Source organism: Rhinolophus sinicus, linkage group LG06 (genome assembly GCF_036562045.2).
Source record: "Rhinolophus sinicus isolate RSC01 linkage group LG06, ASM3656204v1, whole genome shotgun sequence".
Taxonomy (NCBI): Eukaryota; Metazoa; Chordata; class Mammalia; order Chiroptera; family Rhinolophidae; genus Rhinolophus; species Rhinolophus sinicus.
In genome coordinates this window covers 96,848,497-96,871,240 of record NC_133756.1, presented here as the reverse complement: position 1 = coordinate 96,871,240, position 22,744 = coordinate 96,848,497, and the positions used below count along the sequence as shown (strand labels likewise).

Here is a 22,744-nt window from a genome sequence, read left to right as displayed (position 1 = left end):
GATTGAGTACCAATGATTAAACATTATGTCAGGAGAAAAAATTATTCTGTTTATTTTACCATTAAATTTTACAAATGGCAGTAATCTTATTAAATGTGACTTCATGAAGGAAAGAAATTGAAATAAATTTTAAGAAGTAAACAGCCCAAAAGGAGCCTTCAGATAGTTTTAAAACAATATAATATATGTATATACATATGATCAGACAATGTAACTAACAGAATAAAAGAGAAAAGGACAAAATAGGGAAAATTACCCAAGTAAAGAGAAGAGGAAACATGACCAAGTATCAGATGAGGGACAAACACTTTGGAAGAGTTACTAAGATCTATAATAAAAAAGATTCCTTTAAATATCCTAACGGCAGAAAAAAATACCTCAAGAATCATGGAATGAATTGTTGTCGAACATGAAATATGGAGTAGCTGCGTTATCTATTAATGAGAATGATAGAGCTTCGAGTTAACCCATGAAGCAAGAAAAATGTACCCTTAGACCAAATAAGACGGAAGTATACTTTAAGCAATAAGTCATATTCATCAAACCTCCATATATGGAGATATGGCATAAGCTAAAAAATATAAATAGATTCAGATAAGTTTCAATATCAGTAGATTTAAATATCCCTGACTATATTATTATCCATAATATATTAAAGGAAAATTAAAGAAATTTAGGATATTTGGAAGTTATCTTTGACCATTAAAATTATGTCAGAGAGGACAGCCATTTATTTACTCAAGTTTTACTGGGTTTAATATACTGGAGGATAAAAATAAAATGCATGATTGCTGCCCTCAAATTACTAATAATGAAGTAATATAGGATGGCAATGCCATGCAAAAAATACTATGATAGAGTCACCTACAAGGTAGTATGGTAGCACATTTCATATACCACAAGACAAAGAGTTCCGGGAAGAGTGAAGTCTTATTAGATAACCAAAAGTTAGCCAGGGAGCATAAGGGATAAACGTTTTTAAGCAAAGAGAACAATATGTGAAAAAAATTAATGTTGTGAAATATAAAAGTTTTTGTGTGATTTAGGCACAGAAAAATGTAAAAGACAACAGGAGATGAAGCTACAGAGTTGGTAGGAGACATTTCATAAAATAGCTTTTCTGCGAATCTAAAGAAATTAAAGTCTCTCCTTACGACTCTGAGTTGCTGTTGAAAGAGTAAAATCAGAGACGTGGCATGATCAGATTTATATTTTAGCGCATTGTAGCAAAGGGGTAGAGGCTGTATTGAAGTACAACTGGAGGCAAAGAGAATGGGTAAAAAGCTGTTACACTGATCTGAGCAAAAGAATGAGTATGGAGGTAGAGTTGGGATTGTGTAGATAGGGTCAACAGGAGTCAAAAATCAACTATGTGTGGTGCATGAAAAGCATTGTCAGAAATGGAATACTTGTGGATTATGTGAACTTTATTTTAACATTTTAATATAAATCTAAATTACAATGTACATTTCTATAGTTTTTTATACAGATTGTGATAAATCTGGTTTAATATTTTCTTCATGCCCTGGACTCATTAGTGTGAGCATCTAATATGTTGTTCTTTTTCAATAATGTTTTGGTTATTTGGGGTCCCTTGAGATTCCATATGAATTTTAGGATGGGTTTTTCTGTTCTTGCAAAAAGAAGTCATGGGATTTTGATAAGGATTTTCATTTTGGGTAGTATTGACATCTTAACAATATTAAGTCTACCAATCCATGAATATGGGATGTCTTCCCATTTATTGGTGTTTTTCTTAATTTCTTTCAGCAATGTTTTGTAGTTTCAGTATATAAGTCTTTCACCTCCTTGGTTAGGTTTCTTCCTAAATATTTTATTCTTTTTGGTAAACAGAATTTTAAAAAAATTTCCTTTACAGATTGTTCATTGTGCATATATAGAAACACAACTGATTTTTCTGTGTTGATTTTGTGTCCTGCTGAATTTGTTTATTAGTTCTAACAGTGTTTTTGTGGAATCTCCTGGTACTATGCTGAGTCAGATGGTGAAAACGTACTTCCTTATCTTAACCTTGGGGGCGGGGGAGGAGATTATTTAGGAAGGTAAAAATCTTCTCTCCCACCTGTGGCACTACACCACTACTTCCTAACCTACCACAGAGGTTAGACCACTTGAAGATCCATAGCCCTACTGCCTAGAAGTATAGTTCTATAACAGGGTGGAATACTTTTGTTTCTCTCCCATCTGACTCTTACCGTTAAGAGTCTGTATTTCTTCCAGGGCCTTCAGGTAAATAGCTGCTATTGTAGATAAGCTAATTGACTAGAGGAATTCTGCAAAAACAGCCTCCTAAATAGGTGGGGAAAGATATGCAAAGCCATGACTGTTTATGAAAGATTTACAGGAGTCTTGGGACCATACTCCTGTAAATCAGTGGCAGGGGTGGGGGTGGGGGTGTCAAGAATGTCAAGAATGGCTGGGAATACAGAGATTTGGAGGAACTCCCCCCCCACTCTCTTCCTTGGATCCCACCTCTTGCCCCACCCATTCTCCCTTCTCTTGACATAAAAGAAACTGGGCCCTCTTAAAATGGACTTGAGACGCCATTAGGTTTCCCATCTTCTGAGTTGGCGCCTTCTTGACCAAAAAACTTAATATTCCAAACTCAGACATTTTGAGTTTGGGCCTTTTGAAGCGTTAGGCACCAGTAACAGTACCCTAAATGTGAGTTATTTAGAATGGAATAATGCTCCAACTAGTGGATATCGTGGATATCTTTAGAAGGATGATTAATAGTAACCTATGATGTTAACCACCCCCCAACACCATGCACTCTAAAGAGATCAGTAGGAAGATTCTCTAGTAGTGAATTTCAGTGAATTTGCTTTTTCATTTTTCTCATTGCCCAGTAGATAATTATTGAAACATGCACAAACATTTTCCACAGATAAAACTCTTCTTTGAAACAGTTTAAACTACAATTTAAACTAGAAAACACAATCTGAAGTGCCTAGGGGTGATCAGAAATAAATGAAATGGGAAAGTTAAGAAAAATAGGGAATGGGTAAGGATTACAGGCAGGTGTTCATAGCCGTGTGTGAATAAGAGTCCAGGGTTGCTAAATCTTCATTTTTAAGAGAAGTTGGACATCAAGATTTGTAAGTAAATTGTCTGGATTTTTAGCACAGTTCAGACTTAACATGACAGCCAATTTAAAATGTTTGGTCAAAAGGAAAAAGAGAACTATACAGCATTTTCCTGACTGTCCCAGAATTTTCAAGGCTGCTATTTTCACCAACAAATTAGTTCTTTATGTTACAGAAAATAATGTAGCTTTTTAGAAAACAATTTTTCCACAGCAGAGCTTGGAAGGTGAAAAATTAGAAACAGCCTCATTGCAGAGACTTCTCTTTGTTGCAAAAGACCTGGATAAAGTTCTGAAATTACCACTTTCAAAGATACCTAAAATCTTAGTTGAGGGCTTTCTTTTTTGTTTTTAAATTTAAAATGTGTTGTTTTTAAGTAAACTTTTTAAATATGAAAACACAATTATATAATAAATGCAGTTTTGAAACTTTTCTGTGTTGAGATTTTTATAACTTATTGCTTAATTCTGTTATCTTCTTTATGTTTTAAATATAGAGCTTTTGAAGAGAAACGAAAAGAACAAGAAGAAAGAGAATACCAAATCAGAGAACAAATACTTCAACAAAGAAAACAGAAGTTTGAAGAAGTCACTGAAAGATTTCAGCGTGCCCATATTCCTCTTTCTCAGCGGAGGAGAACAGGTATCTTAATTTCTAGAATATGAAAAGTTATAATCACATTTGACTTGAGTAGACAATAAAATAATAAATTAAGAAACAAAGTGGGAATTCAAACTAAAAAGACTAGTATGCCTTTTTAAGTAATAGGACTTTAACCAAATGAAAAATTGCAATTTGATTCAGGTTTTATTAGGAGAATATTTTGTCCGCTCTAGTAGAAAATTTTGAATGTTCACAAGTTTGATTTTACATCAGTCTTGCTTATAATGTTTTGTCTTTTTAAATGATCTAATAAGTAGCTTAATAAAGGAAAATTTAACATTTAATTTCAGTGAATTAGCATCACATTCATTCTGGCATTTATTCACACTTTGGTTCAAATTCATGTTTAAGAGACTGGCAAAATAAAAAGAAAACCTACAGAGTGATATAATCCAACAATCTAAGACCTGGAACCAATTAAGAATTTAAATATGACTGTGGTTGATTCTTTGGTATCCATGGACATTTTTTATACCTTAAATAATAACACAGAATTAGCAACAAAATGTCAAAGCTTCAAAAAAGAAGGTACAAGGAGCACCTTTATGTATTCAACAAATATATGTTGTACTTAGCCTTGGGCTAAGTGGAGATACAAATAAATCTAATTGTACTCTCACAACTTATTGTGGAGATGAGAGTAATATAAACAGTGTCAATAAATATAATAATAATTGCTCTGGTAGTAGACTGTATAAAGTATTATGAGAACACAGAGGAAAGAACACTAAATGTGTATAGGGACATCATCCCTGGAAAAATAACTTAATTTCAATCTTGAAGAATGAGCATTTTGCCAGGCAAAGAGGAAGTAAAAATCTTTCCACACAGAAGGACCAGTTTTTGCAAATAAATTATATATTTCAGTATATCTGAAGCATAGGAAGGGATGAGAGAAGAAAAATGGATATGAGGCTAGAAAAATAAACGGGAACCACTTCTCAAAGAGCTTTGCATGCTAGGCTAGGAATTTCATCTTTATCTAAAATGCAATCAACTTAAAGTTTTTTAAGTGCAAACAAGCCATTAGAAATCTTACTGTAAGTCAGGGCAGCTTGTAGTGCTGCTAAAAATAACAATGATAGCTTAAATATGATAGGGTGTTTTTTTTCCTCTCATATAATATGTAATCCTGAGGTAGGCAATCAAAAGCTGGTTTGTTTGTTATAGTGTCACTTAGAATCCAGACTCCTTCTGTCTCTCAGCTCAACCATCCTTAATATGTGGTTTAATATCTTTACCCTCATGATCACATGGTAGCTGCCATCGTATCAGTGTTGTAAGCAGGAAGAAGGAAGAAATGTAAAAAACAAAAGAGTATACCTCTGAGTTATTTTTAAATTGTTTATATCTATCTGTTTATATCTAATTGGCAAGTCCATGTGTAAGGGAGACTGAAATACAGTTTTTTTAATGTGGCTATATTACCACCCCTATCAATACAGGGTCTGTTGCTAAGGAAAAATGGGAAAATTGATATTAGGTAGGAAACTAGGGGTCTCTGCTATAATTAGTTTTGTTTGTTAGATAATTACAGATACAACATAGAAGATGGATCGAAGTAGAGACATACTAAAGTAGAGTAGTAGGAGATTATTTTAGTATTTGTGGCAAGAGATATTAAGCTGCTGAATTAAAGCACTGCCTGCACTAGATATGATGATAAGAAGTAATATACTCAGGAGCTATAATCAAGAGGATTCGGTCCTAATTGACAGAGAGCAGTTGAAAGACTAGGAGAACAGTGCCCTTAGTACTTAGCACAGAGCCTCACATATTTTTAGCACTCAATAAATACTTCTTTAGTGAATTGATTATTTTGGTGGATGATAAGAATATTAATTAGGTTTATAAATTAAGGAGGAGAATCGGGTTAGAGGTGTGAAAGATTATTTATTAAGTTTTAAATGGACTGAATTTGAGGTTTCCATGGCTCATTCAAATGGGGAAATTAAATTAGCAACTAGAGATATGGGTCTGAAGTTTAAGAAAAAGATATGAAATAGAAATATGTATTTCAGAGTCACTAATGAGTAATATATAGTTGATAAATGAAGCCATAGGAAAGATAAGCTAAATAACAGAGAGGACCACAGATTGAGGATGGGTCCTAAAATAGAACCTTTATGCACACTAGTATTTACTATGGGTAGAGCAAGAAAAACTAAAACTGGATTTTGAGAAGTAGTTATCAAGAAAGCAGATGGGAAACAAAAGCAAACAAAGAAAATAACGGATAAGTAGGCAAAAGAGAAGGTAGTTTTAAGAAAGAGGAAGTGGTCAATTGTGTTAAATTCCTCAGAGAAGTAGTCACCACTCATGAATATTATTTGCCCCAAAAAATGGTGCTATCAAAGGGCCTAGGTACAAAAAGTTAGGAGTTTTAGCAAAAACAAATGCCGCACACATCCACACAATGGAATATTATGCAACTGAAAAAAATAATGGGGAAATTCCTTATGGATTGATATGGAAATACCTCCAACATAGGTAGATTTACTATGAAGCTATGAGGTTTAAGTTTCAGGAGCCCTCACTCTCATGGCCCCTATATATAATTTTATATTAGTAATTTTGCATTATTTTTTCTAAATGAGGGCCCCCAAATTGTATAAACCGTATACTCTCATAAAACCTCGATCTATTCCTGATTTCCAGAATATATTGTTAAGTGTAAAAACAAGGTCCAGGTCAATATACATAATATTCTGCCTTCTGTCTGAGAAAAGGGGAAAATTAGAATATATATTTATATTTGATTGTATTTGCATAAAGAAACATTGAAGGGATACATAAATGACCAATGAGAGCAAGACTTCCAAATGTGTCGTATATATTTTATTTCTGAATATGAATATATTACCCACATAAAACGTTAAATTCATAATTTAAGAAAATGTAGTGCTATCAATGAAGAACAAATCTATGTAAGACAACTATTTATTTGTCTATTAGTTTAGTTTATTCCAAATTATGAGTGTTAAAGTTTCACTACATACAAGTATGCATGATAGCTAACAGTTCTCCTTGCTACAAAGAAGGGCAACAGATTGAGGGCTTCAGTGAGGTTAGAATATTGTTAGAGTGAGAACATTAGAGTAAAAAAAATGGGAAGGATTGGAACTAGTGGATTAAATGATATGATAAAGCTGTACTACACAGTAAGTAAAAAATGTAGGCTGAAATTATCATCAGTGAATGAAAGGTAGTGCCTGGGGAGGTCATTAGCTAACAGCAACAAGAAGTATTAATGGTGGTTGTAATTTGACTTAAATTAGTTTTAAAGTCAGTTTTTAAGTTCTCTTTAATAGATAAGAGGGAGTTAAGAAAAGCAAGACTATAATCTAGCCTGACTAGACATTAATTAGCAAAGCCTAACAAAACAACTCATACAACTAGTTCAGTAAGCTCAATAAAGTTCCAGTTCTCTGTCCTTTTAGGTGCTCTGACTACACCTTAAATGAAAAGTATACACTCGGGCATACGCAACCACATTCCAGAGACAGAATTCTGTGCCCTCTGGCATTGGACAATTAGAAATGTTTCTATATTAATGTCTAGACACAAGACTGATTAGAAATCAAGCCTCAAGTGCCATCCACGAGGGTAAAGGGTATAGACCTCCCTAAATTCTTATTCTCTGTTGACTCAATGGTTGGGAGTGATTAAAATATGTTTCGGAAAATCCACTTGTTTTAAATACCTTTAATTTCAGCAAAGAAAGCCCATATTTAATATTCATCAAGCTACTCAACAGGCTATTATTTTCACCAATGAAAACTGATATTGGACATTAAATATGCTGATTAGAAGATACTCAAAATCTACAGCTTGATATAATCTGGTCCTTTATTATTAGAATATCCAGCAAACCATCCCATAACTGTGTATTCTTCACTAGTATATTATGCTATTACCTCTTGATTAGGGAAATGGACCATCTGTAAAGTTCAATTTTGAGTTAACCCATATATAATAATATACTGGTTTTGCTTCAACATTTTAGAATAAATAACAGACAATGTAATAGTGGGAAAGTCTGATGACATGGGTTTTTTAAAGGAGAAAGTAGGAAAGACAGTTTGGAGGTATCAGTGAAGAGCAGAAAGTCACCTACCCTACCTCTAGACCTTCAGTTACGTGCAGTATGTAATTGTAGAAAAATAATATTTCCACTTAAGAGGGCTTCAGGAGAAGCAATATCCTTAAAAGAGAGCTGTGTTTCAACTCAAACAAGAAGTGAATTAGAGGTTGTGCAAAGTAGTATGTGAGTGAGTCATATATAATGTATATGTATGTGAATATATACATACATTATGTATGTGAAAATATATTTATGTGAGTCATATATAATGTATGACTTTGAACAAGTCATTTATCTTCTCTATGCTTTGGTTTCCTCGGTTGCAAAACGAAGATTCAAATAATGTCTGCCTGATAGGGTGGTGAGGATTAAATTAGATAATACTTACAAAGAGCTTAAATATAATGTCTATAACAGTAAGTGCTCAATACATGTTAGTTGGTGTTTTTATAGCTTCCTGATATACTTAAAATTGGTGATGGGAATTCTGAGGTAACAGTTTCTCTTTGGGGAATTAGATGTCTAAATTTAAACTATTTAGACTATTCCAAAAAATATTTTCTTTTTACCATTTTGAAGTAGTATTTTATCATTGACCAATTAAATTATATATAAAGAGATCATTGAATATGAAGTGATTCTGTACTATTTGATATTTCTTTATTATCCCCTTAGTTTTTCAAAAACCAGCTCCTCCATTAGAAGAGGCTCTCAAACAAATTCAAGAATCCAACTTAAAACCAAAGGTGAACTTTCCCTCTTCCCACAGACCAACAATAAACTGGAGGTAAATAATTTATGATTATTATGTGTAATTATTAATACATAATAATTAAATAGCTTTCTAGTTGCTGTGTTTGTAGGCCTTTTCATCAGTTACTCCTCACATCTGTTTCAGTTACTATTTTATTTTCACAAATTAAATTAAGGTAGAGTGGAATAAATCATTTAAGAATAAGGCAGAATTTTAATTTGTTGTCTTTGGTATTACAATTCTGCTTATGTTAAATAATTTTCTATGGAAACTATCCTCAAAACCATTTTAAAATATTGGCATTGGCTATTCATCTTTACTGAGATGAAAAAATTGTGTTGAACTGTAGTGATATAAATTTAGGTAAAAGGAATAACTCTATGGTAGAAATGGGTTTTTCCTCACTGAAAATCTTTCCTAGATGTCTTCAGAAAGGTACAGTGTCTCCTGCTTCCTGTCCACATTAGCTTAAATGAGTCATCTACAAGCAATAGGATGGACCAACCAACTACTGAGCACCCTCTGACATCCTATATTTTCCATTTATTTATTATAAGTGTTTATTGAAGCTACTACATGCATAGCACTAGAGCAAGCACTGTAAGGGCACATTTAAAGGGGTGACTGAAAAGAGGCTAAGAAAGGGACTGGAAAGCTAACAAAGGATGCTCAAGCACCCCCCAGAACTGACAACAAAGGCAGTATTACCACCACAGACCTGAACTGAGAAGAGCTGTAGCTATAGGGAAGGGGTACCAAGCAGGATCTGTGGTCCTAAGTGGGGGAACATTGCCACTGCTAAGCCAAGCCCAGCAGAGAGGAAGCCAAAAGAATAATTATCAAAAACCTCTTTCTTCTGTCACCCTCCCATTTCTTGCTAGTGCCTTCCATTGACCAAACTCAGCCAGAAATCAAAAAGCCAGGGATCATTCAGTCTCTGCCAAGCAGAGACAAGTAGAGAAGTGAGTCTTGAAGATCAAAGAGAAATATCCAGCCTAGAAGCAATGTGTCACTATCTGGCCCCTTTTGTCAGAGCAGTTTTATTGGAATTAGGGGGACAGAAAAGAGATTGCAATGAGTTGTAGAGAAATAGAGAGCAAGAAAGTAAGGATAACAAGTGTAGTTTGGCTGTGAAAGGAAAAGAGTGATAGAACAATAGCCAGACAGAATAAAAATGTGAATGACATATGGTCCTCTGCCAAGAAAGTATTGCAGTTACATTACATTGTAATGATAGTTACACCATAATACACGTGTATTCCCATGTAATAGGCGCTATTACAGAAATATTAGCAAAGTGATAAAGAAATACAAACTTTAAAATTGGAAAGAAGACTTAAAGGATGAGTATAAATTGTCTAATAAAGAAGCATAAGTTGGATTTAGGAATATTTATGCCTGCAGTGTCATAAAAAACACTGACCCCTAAAGGAATAGAACTTGTTCAAAGTGTCAGGACTATAGGATGTGTTGCTGGTAAGACACGAGATGATCTAGAAATGCAGACTGAGATCAGATGTGAAACGCTTGTGTGTCTAGCTAGGAAGTTTGAACTTTATCCTATAACTAGCAGAAAACCAGTGGAGATTTTTAAGCAGGGAGTGATATAATCCTCTTTATTATTTTAGAAACATTATTGATGTGAATATTGGAAAGCAAAAGGATGGAGAAGAATCAGAGGGCCCTCTAGCAAGCAAACATGTATTAGTTATCATTATACCAAATCTGTGCTAGGACTAAATAACATACATCATCTTTGTTTTAGGAGAAATTATCTTCATTCTAAATTAGAATACATAGTTTTCATGTTATTATTGTAACACACTACGTTTTGTAATATATTATTAGATCGGTGCGAAAGTAATCTCAGTTTAAAAGGTTAAAAATAATTGCAAAAACCGCAATTACTTTTGCACCAACCGAATATTATGACTGATTTCATGATATCTATATCCACCAGTATATACACCTATAGACACATAAATGTTATGTATTTGAAAAACAACAAATGTATACAATTTATAGAGAGAACAGTGGTTTATTTATTAAAAAATTGAAATTTTCTCCACATATAACTAACAATATTAAATAAAGTGTGTGAAAATGTTTCATAAACTATAAAATGCTGTACAAATATGAGATGTTGGAATATTAAGGATCAGGTGTTAGGTTAATAGAAATATTTATTTATACTATTTACCACAAATATGATTAAGCTGCAAATATTGATAAACTACAGTTACCTTAAAAATATGTTTTCTGTGGAATATAAACCTAAAATGTGTTGAGGAATAAAGTACTGTCATGTACCATTTAACGACGGATAAGTTCTGAGAAATATGTTAATTATGTGTAGTTAGGTGATTTCATCATTGTGCAAACATCATAGAGTGTTTTATACCTAGCTGGTGTAGCCCACTACACACCTAGGCTATATTGTCTGCTCCTAAGCTACAAGCCTGTACAGCATGTTACTATGCACTGCACGCTATTTTACAGCAAATTATTTTTATAAGTACGAAGAATATGCTCTAAAATAATTATAAAACGTATAGTATCATAAATCCGTAAACCAGTAGCATGGTTGTTTATTATCATAAAGGATGCACACTGTACCTAATTCTATCTGCTGTACTTTTATACGACTGGCAGTGCAGTGGGTTTGTTTACACCAGCATCACCACAAACACGTGAGGAATGTGCTGGGCTAAGATGACACAATGGCTAGGACATCACTAGATGATAGGAATTTTTCAGTTTCATAATAATCTTATAGGACTGCAGTTATATATGTGGTCTATCATTGACCCGAACATCGTTACGCAGCTCATGACTATAGTGCAAGAAACAGGGAGCTTCCTAAGAAATGGAGGTGTATCAGTACACATAAATAGTTTTTCTTATATGGACAATATTAATGATCGTTAAAATAGTTTAAGATGTTAATAATGTGGTCATCTAAAGGAGAAAAAAATTCTATGAAGAAATGGAAAGCATTTGAAGGTTAAGCCTCAAGAAAAACAAAGAATGTGCTCATATGAAAATCAAAGCTGCCTCAGGAAATAATGAGATATAAGAATTTTAATAAGGGATTAACATTAAAAATATAAGTAGTTACAGGGAGGCCAGTTAGCTCAGTTGGTTAGAGCATGGTGCTAATAACACAAAGGTTGCCGGTTTGATTCCCCACATGGGCCACTGTGAGCTGTGTCCTCCTTAAAAACACAAAAACAAAAATAAAACAAAACAAACAAAAAATATATATATGTGTGTGTATATATATATGTGTGTGTGTGTATATATATATATATATATATATATATATATATATACACACACACACACACACACACACACACACACACACACATATATATAGTTAGCCTTCCATCACATCCAAATCCTTACCACAAATATAATATACTTGACCCTTCTGGTAGATGTAGGGTAAAAGAAGCTATGCTTTTCCCCATATTAAAATATTATATTTTACAATGATGTTGTTAGATATCTATCTCCAATATCCATATATTTGTGGTGAGACCATCGATTCTAAACACATGCTACCCTGAGAAATCTGGCCAGAACTGAGCAGTGGTCTATTTGACCTATATTTGCCCTTTGTATTAGTCCTTGAACCAGATTGTCTAGCCTGTATTCATGATCTGTATGACTATCAGACTTCTGGAGGTGAAAATACTCTAAAAGCAAGGAATGAGAAAAGGGGAACATGAATAAGCTATGTATATTTCTCAACCCATGTGAGAGTATGCTGGTTGATCAGAAGTAGATCATGTATCGACCCTAAGGACAAAAAATAATATGAATCAAAAGCCTAGAGGCAACCCAATAAACAAACAGACAAACAAACAAAAAATCTTAATAAGGCTGCCTTTCTACCTGCCTGTCCAAATGCTTTTCCACCTGTGCAGATCCATTCCTGCCTGTCCAGCTGTCTCCAAACCTGATCCCTACTTACCTGATCAGCTATCTCCTTCACGGGCCCCATTGCTATCCCACCATTCCCAAATTCTTCCTAGCTATCCAACTGTTTCTCCCACCCGCCAGCCCCTGCCTATCCGTCCATCTGTTCCCTCTACTCTTCCTAAGACCTTTTTACCAGTCCCATTATTGTCCTCCCCAATTAAGTATCTTCCTCACCCTCCAGCCCCAGCTACTCCCAGCTTTTCTAGCAGTTTCCCTTTTCTACCAGCCCCCATTCCTTCTGGGCCACCTGATCGTCTACCCCACCCACCCCAAAGTTCCCCAACCATTCCTGATTCTGACTCACAGAGCAAATTATTTTACAAAACTTTCAGACCCAAACATTTCCTTACAGCACAACGTTGTGCCCCAGCCACTCTAATACCTGCCCTTGTTCATCGTTCCCTTCCAGCTCAACTGGTTGCTTCCCCAACCCCTTTGGAAGCTCTCCCTGTTTTGAAGCTTTCCAGTTTATCCAGTCATCCCCCTCATCAAACAGTCCCCACTCTTTCTTATATCACTCCATTGCCTAAATATCCTGCTAGCTTAGATCTTTTTCAGTCAGTTCAACAGTCTGTTCCACAAACCACATTGTCAAATCTGCCCCAGGCCTTGGTAGACCATCTTCCTGCCTCAGTTCTCTCCCATCCACCTCCCTGTCACTCTCCATCCTCTTCTTTGTCTTCATCTACTGTTTCTACATCCTCCTCACCCTCTCTACAGTTTTCTTCCTCTTCATCCACTCTTGCCTCTCCTCCACCTTCCTCTTCTACCTCTCCATCCTTACCTCTTTCATCTGTTCCTCTTTTTTCCTCACCTTTGCATTCATCTCCCTCTCCATGTTTGCTTCCAACTTATTTAGATTTTCCCTCTCCAGTTTCTCCTGTTTCTTCTTCCTTTATGATTTCTTCTTCCTTTCCCCCCATGCTTCGCTCTCCCTCTCTTTCTACCTCCCCATCTTCTTTTATTCCTATCCATCCCTTCAATCCGCCTCACTGGGGGAAGAAAGTAGAGAAGAGAAGAGAAGCAAGTGGAGTAGCGAAGAAAGAAATAGAGAAGAAAAAGTTGAGAGACTACAACTTTGAAGGTAAATAAATTGAGTTTGATGTTTTGTAGATTTAGCAATATTTTGTTTGGGAATGGTGATTAAAGGGGAAGGGATATGTAAGAGTAGAAAAGCCTAAAAGGAGGAGAGAGAAACATACTTTCAGTGTACAGAAACCTGTGTTAAATAACTTTTTGCTCTCCCTGATCTCCCTGTGGTCACAAAAGGATAGTAAGTAATCTAGTATTCATGACCCTGACTATTCCAGTTTGTCCAAATAAAGATATATATGGGTATTGGAGATAGGTATATGTCACATTTGTCACATTCCAAACATTTTTATTTTCATTGACTTGGCTAATTGAATTCAAATGAATTAAGAATAAATGCCCTTGGGATTCACACTAATGGCCCTAGTGCTGTAGCAGTCAGCTTTTTTATATACCTCATCCCCTTCCCACCCCACCCTCAAATCTTCCTTTGTTCTTTGCTTTTCACTTTGTACATATGCTGAAATATAACATGCTGTAAGCTTCCAGAAGATGCAGATTTCTAATAGAAGATGGTGTCATCCCCTGATAATTTTGGGGTGGCATTTTGGCACACTAAAAGTAGACTCTACATTAAAGGTACCTCTTCTGTTGCATGAAAACCATGCTAATATATGTGATACAACTAGAAACAAATGTGTACACTCTCCTCCATGGAGTTGGATCCAAGCACCCAAACCTAGTAAATTAGAATGGAAATTCCTGCCTACTCTGACAAATAATTGTCATCTTTTCTATCTGCCTGATCTTCAACCAACTCTATTGTGGTTATAGGAATACCTACCAGCCATGACATCAATTCAGAACTAAGAGTAATGCAGATTTTATTATCCAGATAGAAATGCTCTTAAAGAACTAAGTACTAACTCTACACATCTACAGGAATTCCTTCTATATCTGTCCTAAACAATAGAAGAATAAATTTTAACAATCAATCCATGAATAATTGGGCATTCCCCCGTGAAGGTGGAATGCTTTATTGGAAATATAATTCCACAACCATTTTTATTCTACTATTGACTACCTTAAATTCCCATTCTAATATGTCTACATATTTCTCCAATATCCTTATATGTGATTATCTGGACACACACACACACACACACACACACACTCACTACTTGAATGTGTCATTTATATGTACATCAAAAGAAGTGTAACTTTATTTAAATGTACTAAACATTTTTATGTATGGTTCACAGAGCTATAGATAACGCCTTGTCTTCATCACTGTCAAAAAATGATCAGAAGCATCAGAAACATCTCTTATCCAAAATCAATTGTAATAAAGAAATGAAGGAAAACAGCAGGACAAACTTGGCTACTAACAAAGATGTGTTCCAGCTTAAATTGGTGGAAACTCAGAAACTCCTAGAAGATCAGCATCTAAGCAGTTTGCAAGTATGAAATTATAAATGTGTTACTAATATTTTAATATCTAGTAATAATTTTGCCCCATTTTTCAGTGTTCTTTACTAAAGAAATGCAGACCATGAGGCAAGGATAATCCACAAAAGAGAATGTGGATGAATCAGCACAAATTTATCATAGATACTAGAAAAATAATTTTTTAGTTCTTTCCTTACCTTGTATTCATTTTTCTCTCTACTTCCTCTATTCTTCTTTTCCCATCTCATATTTAGAAAAATATTCTTTATGAATATTATCTTCTGACACACATGGAAACTATTTGAAAGTACAGTGTAATATAAGTATCATTGTCAGAGATTGGATTATAAAAAGCAACCTGAAAATAATAACACATATGGACATTAGGTTCTCAATGAAAATAGGACAAAATTAGCTAGAAATAGATATTCTATTCTATCTGTTAGGGCATTTACTGTGTTATTTTCCACCAGTGAATGGGATTTCAGCTGATTTTCCTGAAATGTTCATGTTCTTTATTTTTCATGAGTAATTATACACATTTATGAGATTTTAGTAGGCTGATATCAAGATTAAATTCATAACATTGGCCTGATTCATTCAATAATTAAGCAATAGTGGCAAGGCTGAAAAAGCAAAGGACTTTTTTTTGGCTATGACAGAGTGTCTCCCTGCTGTAAACAAGTATAATTCTGAATAAAATATATGAAAGAGATGTTTTTAGACATTAGACAATAGGCAGTAGAGAATATGATCTTGGAAAAAAAAAAAAAAAAAAGGAGAGCAAATGAGGTAAGCCATATGATCACTAGGCTTTTTTACCTGGACATATTCTTCTGATAAGCCTAAAAAAAAAAATCCACATGTTACCAAACTGCCAGTTAAAAAAAAAAATAGTACTTAATACTCTCTTACAGAAGACTGAAATCTAGACACACAACATAATGCTTACAATGTCCAACATTCAACCACAACTTACTAGACATATGAAAGAGCAGGAAAATATGGCCCATAACTCGGAGAAGAATTGTTCAGTAAAATTAGATGCAGAAATAACCGAGGTGATGGAATTAAACATGCAGGAATTTTAAATTAATTTTATAAAGATTTTCAAGGAATTAAAATAAAAATGAACATAATGGAAAAGGATATTTTAAAAGAACCAAATAGACCTTCTCTATCTGAAAAACATAATACCTGAAATGAAAATTTCACTGGATGGTCTTAACAGTGTAGGCATTACAGACAAGAAGTTCAGTGGACTTCAAGACATGTCAATAAAAATCATCCAATTGAATCACTGAGAGAAAAAAGACTGGGAAAGAAATGAACAGAACATTAGTGACCTGTGAGCCAATATCAAGCAATACAATATACATTTAATTAAAGTCCCACAAAGGGGACAGGGAATATTTAAAGAAACAGTGGCTGAAAATGTTTCAAATTTGATGAAACTATAAATCCACAGATTCAAGAAGCTCAACAAATTCCAAGAAGGATAACCATGCACAGGTACATGCACACACACACACACACACACACACCCTACAAAGGCACATCAAAATTAAAGTAAGCGAGAGGAAGAAAAGATACCTTACATGCATGTGAACAAAGATAAAATGGACTACTAACTTCAAGCCAAAAGATATAACATTTTTAAAGTTCTAAGAAAAAAATCACCAACATAGAATTCTCTATCCAACTAAAATATTCTTCTGAAATGAAAGCAAAATAGGCATTTTCAAATAAACAACTGAACACCACTGCACTACACTAGTATCTGCAACTACAAGAAATGCTACAGGAACTTTTTCAGGCAGCAGGAAAATCATATGAGATGAAAAACTCAGCTCTATAGTGATAGCAAGCAGATTAGTGATTGTTATGGTAGGTAGGGATTGAGTACAAAGAAGCATGAGGGAAATTTTGGCAGATGGGAAGGTTCTATATGTTGTTTGGTATGGTGGTTATGGGTGAATAATTTGTCGAAACCCAATGAGCTAAATACTTAAAATAGATGTATTTTATTGTAGATAAGTACACCTCAATAAAGTTGATTTTAAAACTAAAACAAACACAAAAAACTTACAAAGCACGTAAGGCTAGTACAGTTGATACCAGTAACTTAGAAGCAAAACTTAAAGCTGATCATAATGTTTCATTGTTCAGTGGTGAGAAAAAATATGGGGGGGAAATGTATAGTAGAGTGAAATCAGAAGTTGCTGAACTTCTTTTGAGGTACTTTAGGAAATGAAGCCATTACAGACCTATGCAAACAATCTTAGAGTCATGGGCATGACACTTAAATCCAAAAGGACCTTCTAACCCAGATTTTTATATCTTATTATATTCAGTCTCAGCGAAAGTCCTCTAGGTCTGGTTTCCTTATCATTATCAATTAAAATAACTCAGTTTCAAAAACAGGCATTGGAGGAGCTATGCTTTGTTTTGTTCTCTTAATTAGGTTGAAGTAACCATCACTTATAAAAAAGATTACAGTACTTACTGAAGGATATGATAAGCAGGGGGCAAACGCTGGTAATATGAAACTCTTGTGAATCATTTTCAAAACTTATTTTACAGTAATATATCAATCACTAAACATTAACTATGCAAACTAAAAATAGTTCTATCTTATAATTGATTTCCTTGGTTTCTTATTTGCTGGGCTAAAAGAATATGTTTTTGGTTAATATCAGAATATTTACATTTTCTAAAATTGGTGAAAAATCTTAAGGGACACTTCTTTTTCTGAGTTCATTTAACTATTTGTCTACATTTACAATTTAAAATCTTGAGTTTATTTCTATTTATGTGATACAGATTAATGCATTCTATATATATGTGAGAAATTAGAAATATTTTATAACATTTACCATACTTTGAAGACTGATAAATTCCATGAAATTTTAGTGAAATAGTGAAGAGAATGCCTATGAAATTTATAGAAATTATTACTCTGTTAAATCTCCAAGAAATAGGCATTAAAAATCAATAGTTCTCAATCCTAAATCCACATTAGAATTATCGGGGGAATATTAAAATAATAATAATACCAATATAAGGACCGATCCAAGTATTAAATCAGCAGGACTTAGGCATAGATATTTTTACAAAGCTCCTTATGTAATCCTAACATGCAGCCAGAGTTGAGAACTCTGATATACAGACCACGACATTAACTACTATATAAAAAGATGTAGCCCTTCCAACAGGAAATTCACATTAGGGCCATAGAGCTTTTAGGAGCTTCATTCAAGTACAGTGAAAGTTTCAGGAAAAAATACCATTTATAAATAGCTATTTTTCAGAATTTCACATGCTATTATGAAATTTTCAAGAACCTCTATACTCTGAATGGAATAGCAATAGCAAAATTATTTTCTATGCTATAACTCTGAGTAGAATAATTGGGTAGTTACTTTAGGCATAGAAATTAAGACAAACACGCTTTACTATAAGTCTTTGTTAGTTCCCTCATTTTCACTCTGAAAACTGCTCCAGGGATATAGATTATTTATATATTTACACTATTTATAGTTATTTTACTGTATTTTTATATGCAAAGGAGAATTGGGCTTAGTAATAATGGTGTATTGAATCATTAATTTTGGCATTTAAGTATGTCTAAGCTAAACAATGTGATTTTTTTTCTTTCAGAAATTTTGTGATGAAGTTAATCAGATAACAAATTCTGAAACCCTCTCAAGTATAGACAGTCTTGAGGCTGGAGAACATGAAGAAATATATTTAACACTTATTAATAAGGAGCCTTCCACATCAATCCAGCAGAATTCTATTTTCCTCAAATCAGCAAATCTACAGTCAACTAATCTAAGCTGCTTTGATGAAGATAAGCTGGCATTCTCTAAAACTCAACATATAAATAACTGGCTAATAAATTTAGATGATCCAGATACTCAAACTGTCACACCGTTTTCAGATATTTTAAGTAAACCTAATGCTCTACCTTCATGTGAATGTTTTAATAGTAAAGGAGAAAATCCATCTGCTCTAAGTAGAACTGTGGAAAGAACCACAAAGACTGCTAACAATTCAGGAGCCCTCATATATAGTGCACCCATGTTTGTACACAATGAAAAAAGTGAAAAGACCTCAGAAACTGGCATTATGACAGCTGATTCCTCTTCTGGGGCATTCAAAAGAGAGAGACCATTAGTTACTGAGAGCCCAACATTTAAATTCAGCAGAGCATGGAACATTTCAGATTCTATAACCCAGGAAATGGCTACAATTTCAGACCAAGAGAAATATTCTGAATTAACTCAAGAAAATAGAACTACTTCAATTCCTATTTCATTTGTACCTGTGGCAACACCTTTAGTTTTGCCATCTAATACACAATCTGCTAGACCTTTACCAAAGAACAGTATACATATAAGAGAAATTGACCCAGTACAGTGTTCTGATAAGTTAGGGGAATTGGAAAATGTTAAAGATGAAAAGATAAAATATTTTAATTGTAATAAGGAAGAGTTGCCTTTATTTTCAGACAATTTTCAAGCTGCCAATATATCTCATAACTCTGATTCAAAAGATAAAACACAGAAAATAACTAAAACATCAACACCATTCTCTAATGTAATTTCTAATTGTGACTTAGTTGGTCAGCACAAAAAAATGAAACACAACATTCATGAGAGAAGAGGTGTGAGGTTTCTTAAAAGTATTTTGAAGAAAGAATCTAAATATGAGCATGATTATTTTAAGGCACTAGTTATAAGTCAAGGCTTTAAGTTAGGAAATCAAAAGGCAGAAGCTATCAGAGATAGTATTGAATTAACAAAAGAAAAAGGAAAAAGTGCAGCAATTCCAAATAATATTAAAAAACTGAGGTGGTTTGATGAAACTGGAGATATAGGGGAAAATGCTGAAGATAATTATTCCCTGAACAATAGAATAGGAATATCTCAACAGTGGTCTCAACCACTCCACATTCAACCTAGAAGTGCTCCTGCCAGCAACATAATTAGTGTTCCTGCTTGTGCTGTAAATTCTGCTGATAGAAAAAAGCCTAAGGATGATTCTATCTCTGAAAATGTTGCTGCATTAGGAGGATCTGAAACAGCCCATGTGTCTTTGAACTGTTTTAAACCTTCAGATTATAACATTGCTAAACAAGCCTGGCCAGCCTCAGAAAAAGAAGAATGTATATCTCCTGTATATAGTGGTGATTCTAAAACTCAGAAAGCTAATCCACAAAGCGGTGGAGCAAAAGCAATTAGAGCAGTATCTGCTAAAATCCAATCAGGTTTTAAATATCAAAACAGAAAAGGCACTGTTATTCGACCACAGTCTGCAAGCAAAGTCAACACGTTTTTACAAACTCAGGGTAAATTAAACATACCTCATTCTCCTGCTAAATGTCCATCGAATATTAGGAGTGATAAAAATATACAAGTGACTCAGTGTCAATCAGTAATGCCTGAAAATTCTCAAAACATTATTACAAATAACTATTTTAATTCAAAACATGTGCTTCCAACAGAACACAAGTTGAATCACTGGAATCAAGAAAGTAGTCTTCCATTCCCTCATGTTTGTTCTGATGTAGTCACTGTGATGCCATCTCTACCATATGGTTCTACTGAGTGCCAAACTTTAGCAAAAATAAATCTTTCAAAAGGCACTCAAATGGTTTCCCAGCAAGATGGGACATTGTATTGCACCCAAAGATATCCTGTTTTTGAAGAAAGTCATCACTCTGTGACTTTTCAACCTACTGAAGAAGAATCTGTTCTCTCGTGGAAAAGGCAGCATAATATTCTGGGTCAAAATGAAAAGGCTGCTGGTAAGAATAAATTTATGTATTTTTATAGGTAAAATGTACTACTTTTAAAGTTCATGTGAAATTTTTCTTATTAAGGTATAGCAGTATATCCCTTATAGTTGTTAATGTTAAATAATAATGTAGCTTTGTAGAAACAACTTATTCCCCTTAATATTGTACCCTTGTCTATCTAGTAGCTGAAGTTTTAAAGAGAATAACCCAACCTTTGGTCAACCAAAATTTGAAACTTGCTAGCTTCCATTTTTTCCATGACTTGTCTTGTTAGTTTAAAAGAGAGAGGACAAAGAATAGGGTCTTATTCTTATCCCATACCATTCCGTCATCATCGCAATGTTATAGTCAAAATGTCTATCAAAATAATCACAGTAAAAAATATTGTTTAAATTATTCTAAACAGGTGAATAGATGTTGTTATAATACTTCATTTTTCTTTAAAATATTTGCTAAATCGAATTGTTACAAGCTAATAATAGATGTGCCAAGCCTATTTGGAAATCCCCTTTCCAAAAGAGTGGCAGCTCTACTGTTATGTTATAGATGTCAGTTTTCATATAGAGGAAAAATGATAGCGTTCCTTTAAACATTTTTGAAAATTAATTCTCTGCAGAATGTCATTGCCCTTTGTAGCTTGTTGACGCCACATGAAGCTACTTTCCTCTGAGGAAATGGACTAAAAGCCCATTCATTAATTTTCCTACCCATAGGAATCGAGAAATAGTTAGGATTTGGGGAGAAACTCAGAAAAGCAATGCTTTCCTTTCCCCAAAGGTATGAATAAATATTAAAAATATATAAAGAGGAGGACCGGCCCGGTGGCTCAGGTGGTTGGAGCTCCATGCTCCTGACTCTGAAGGCTGCCCGTTCAATTCCCACGTGGGCCAGTGGGCTCTCAACCCACCAGGTTTCCAGTTCAATTCCTCGAATCCCGCAAGGGATGGTGGACTGCGCCCCCTGCAACTAGCGGCGGCAACTGGACCTGGAGCTGAGCTGCGTCCTCCACAACTAAGACTGAAAGGACAACTTGAAGCTGAATGGCACCCACCACAACTAAGATTGAAAGGGCAACAACTTGACTGGGAAAAAAAGTCCTGAAAGTACACACTGTTCCCCAATAAAGTCCTAAAGAAAAAGAAAAAAGAAAAGAAAAAGAAGAAACTGATACTTTAAAAAAAAAGTAACAAACACACACACACACACACACACACACACACATAGAGAGAGAGAGAGAGAGAGAGAGAGAGAGAGAGAGTTTAAAATGGAATATTCAAAGTCTCCTTCAATTAGACCATGAGATTTTTAAGGATAAGGGACTTTTTTGGTAATTCATCACTGTATCCCCAGGTTGCAACTGCCCAGCACTTTACAGACATCCAAACTTTTCCTGAATTGAATGGATACAAGCCATATTAGCAGATGGGATGCTAAATGCAAAGGCAATCATCTAAAAATCTTCAGCCCTTATCTACAAAAACCTAGATTTAAAAAATATTATTTCTCTCACTGAAGGTTTTATTCTCTTTTTGTCCAGCCATTTCACAGTGTAACTTTAGTTTTCACACTACTTCCAAAAAATGAAAGCATCATACAGATTTGATATTCTAAAGCAAATAATAATAAATTATGATGCTTACCTTTTTTGAGTGCTTAGTCTGTGCCAGTTACAGTGTTATGTGCTTTATATTTATTGTCTCATTTAAACCTCACAACAGCCCTGAGAATAAATATTTTTTTAAAGCTGCATTTTGCACGTAAGGAAATAGAATAGCCCAAGGTCAAGAGCTAGTAAATAACAAAATTTGTATTTTTATCCAAATATCTATGACTCCAAGTCCCATGCTTTTTCTACTAAAACTATA

General features: G+C 34.2%; 1 protein-coding gene across 10 annotated transcripts in view; it reads left to right on the top strand.

Annotated features, from left to right (window-relative positions):
• CEP126 (centrosomal protein 126) overlaps positions 1–22,744 on the top strand; it is a 70,600-nt gene that overhangs the window by 7,831 nt on the left and 40,025 nt on the right. For 8 of the 10 annotated variants that reach the window (XM_074335559.1, XM_074335561.1, XM_074335560.1 and 5 more), the window contains exons 3-6: positions 3,604–3,749; positions 8,530–8,641; positions 14,890–15,088; positions 18,737–20,888. In XM_074335559.1, the coding sequence (XP_074191660.1) occupies positions 3,604–3,749; positions 8,530–8,641; positions 14,890–15,088; positions 18,737–20,888 (2,609 nt within the window). Of the gene's footprint in view, positions 1–3,603; positions 3,750–8,529; positions 8,642–13,004; positions 13,680–14,889; positions 15,089–18,736; positions 20,889–22,744 lie in introns of those variants that run through there. The other 2 variants (XM_074335565.1, XM_074335566.1) reach the window with 2 other exon arrangements.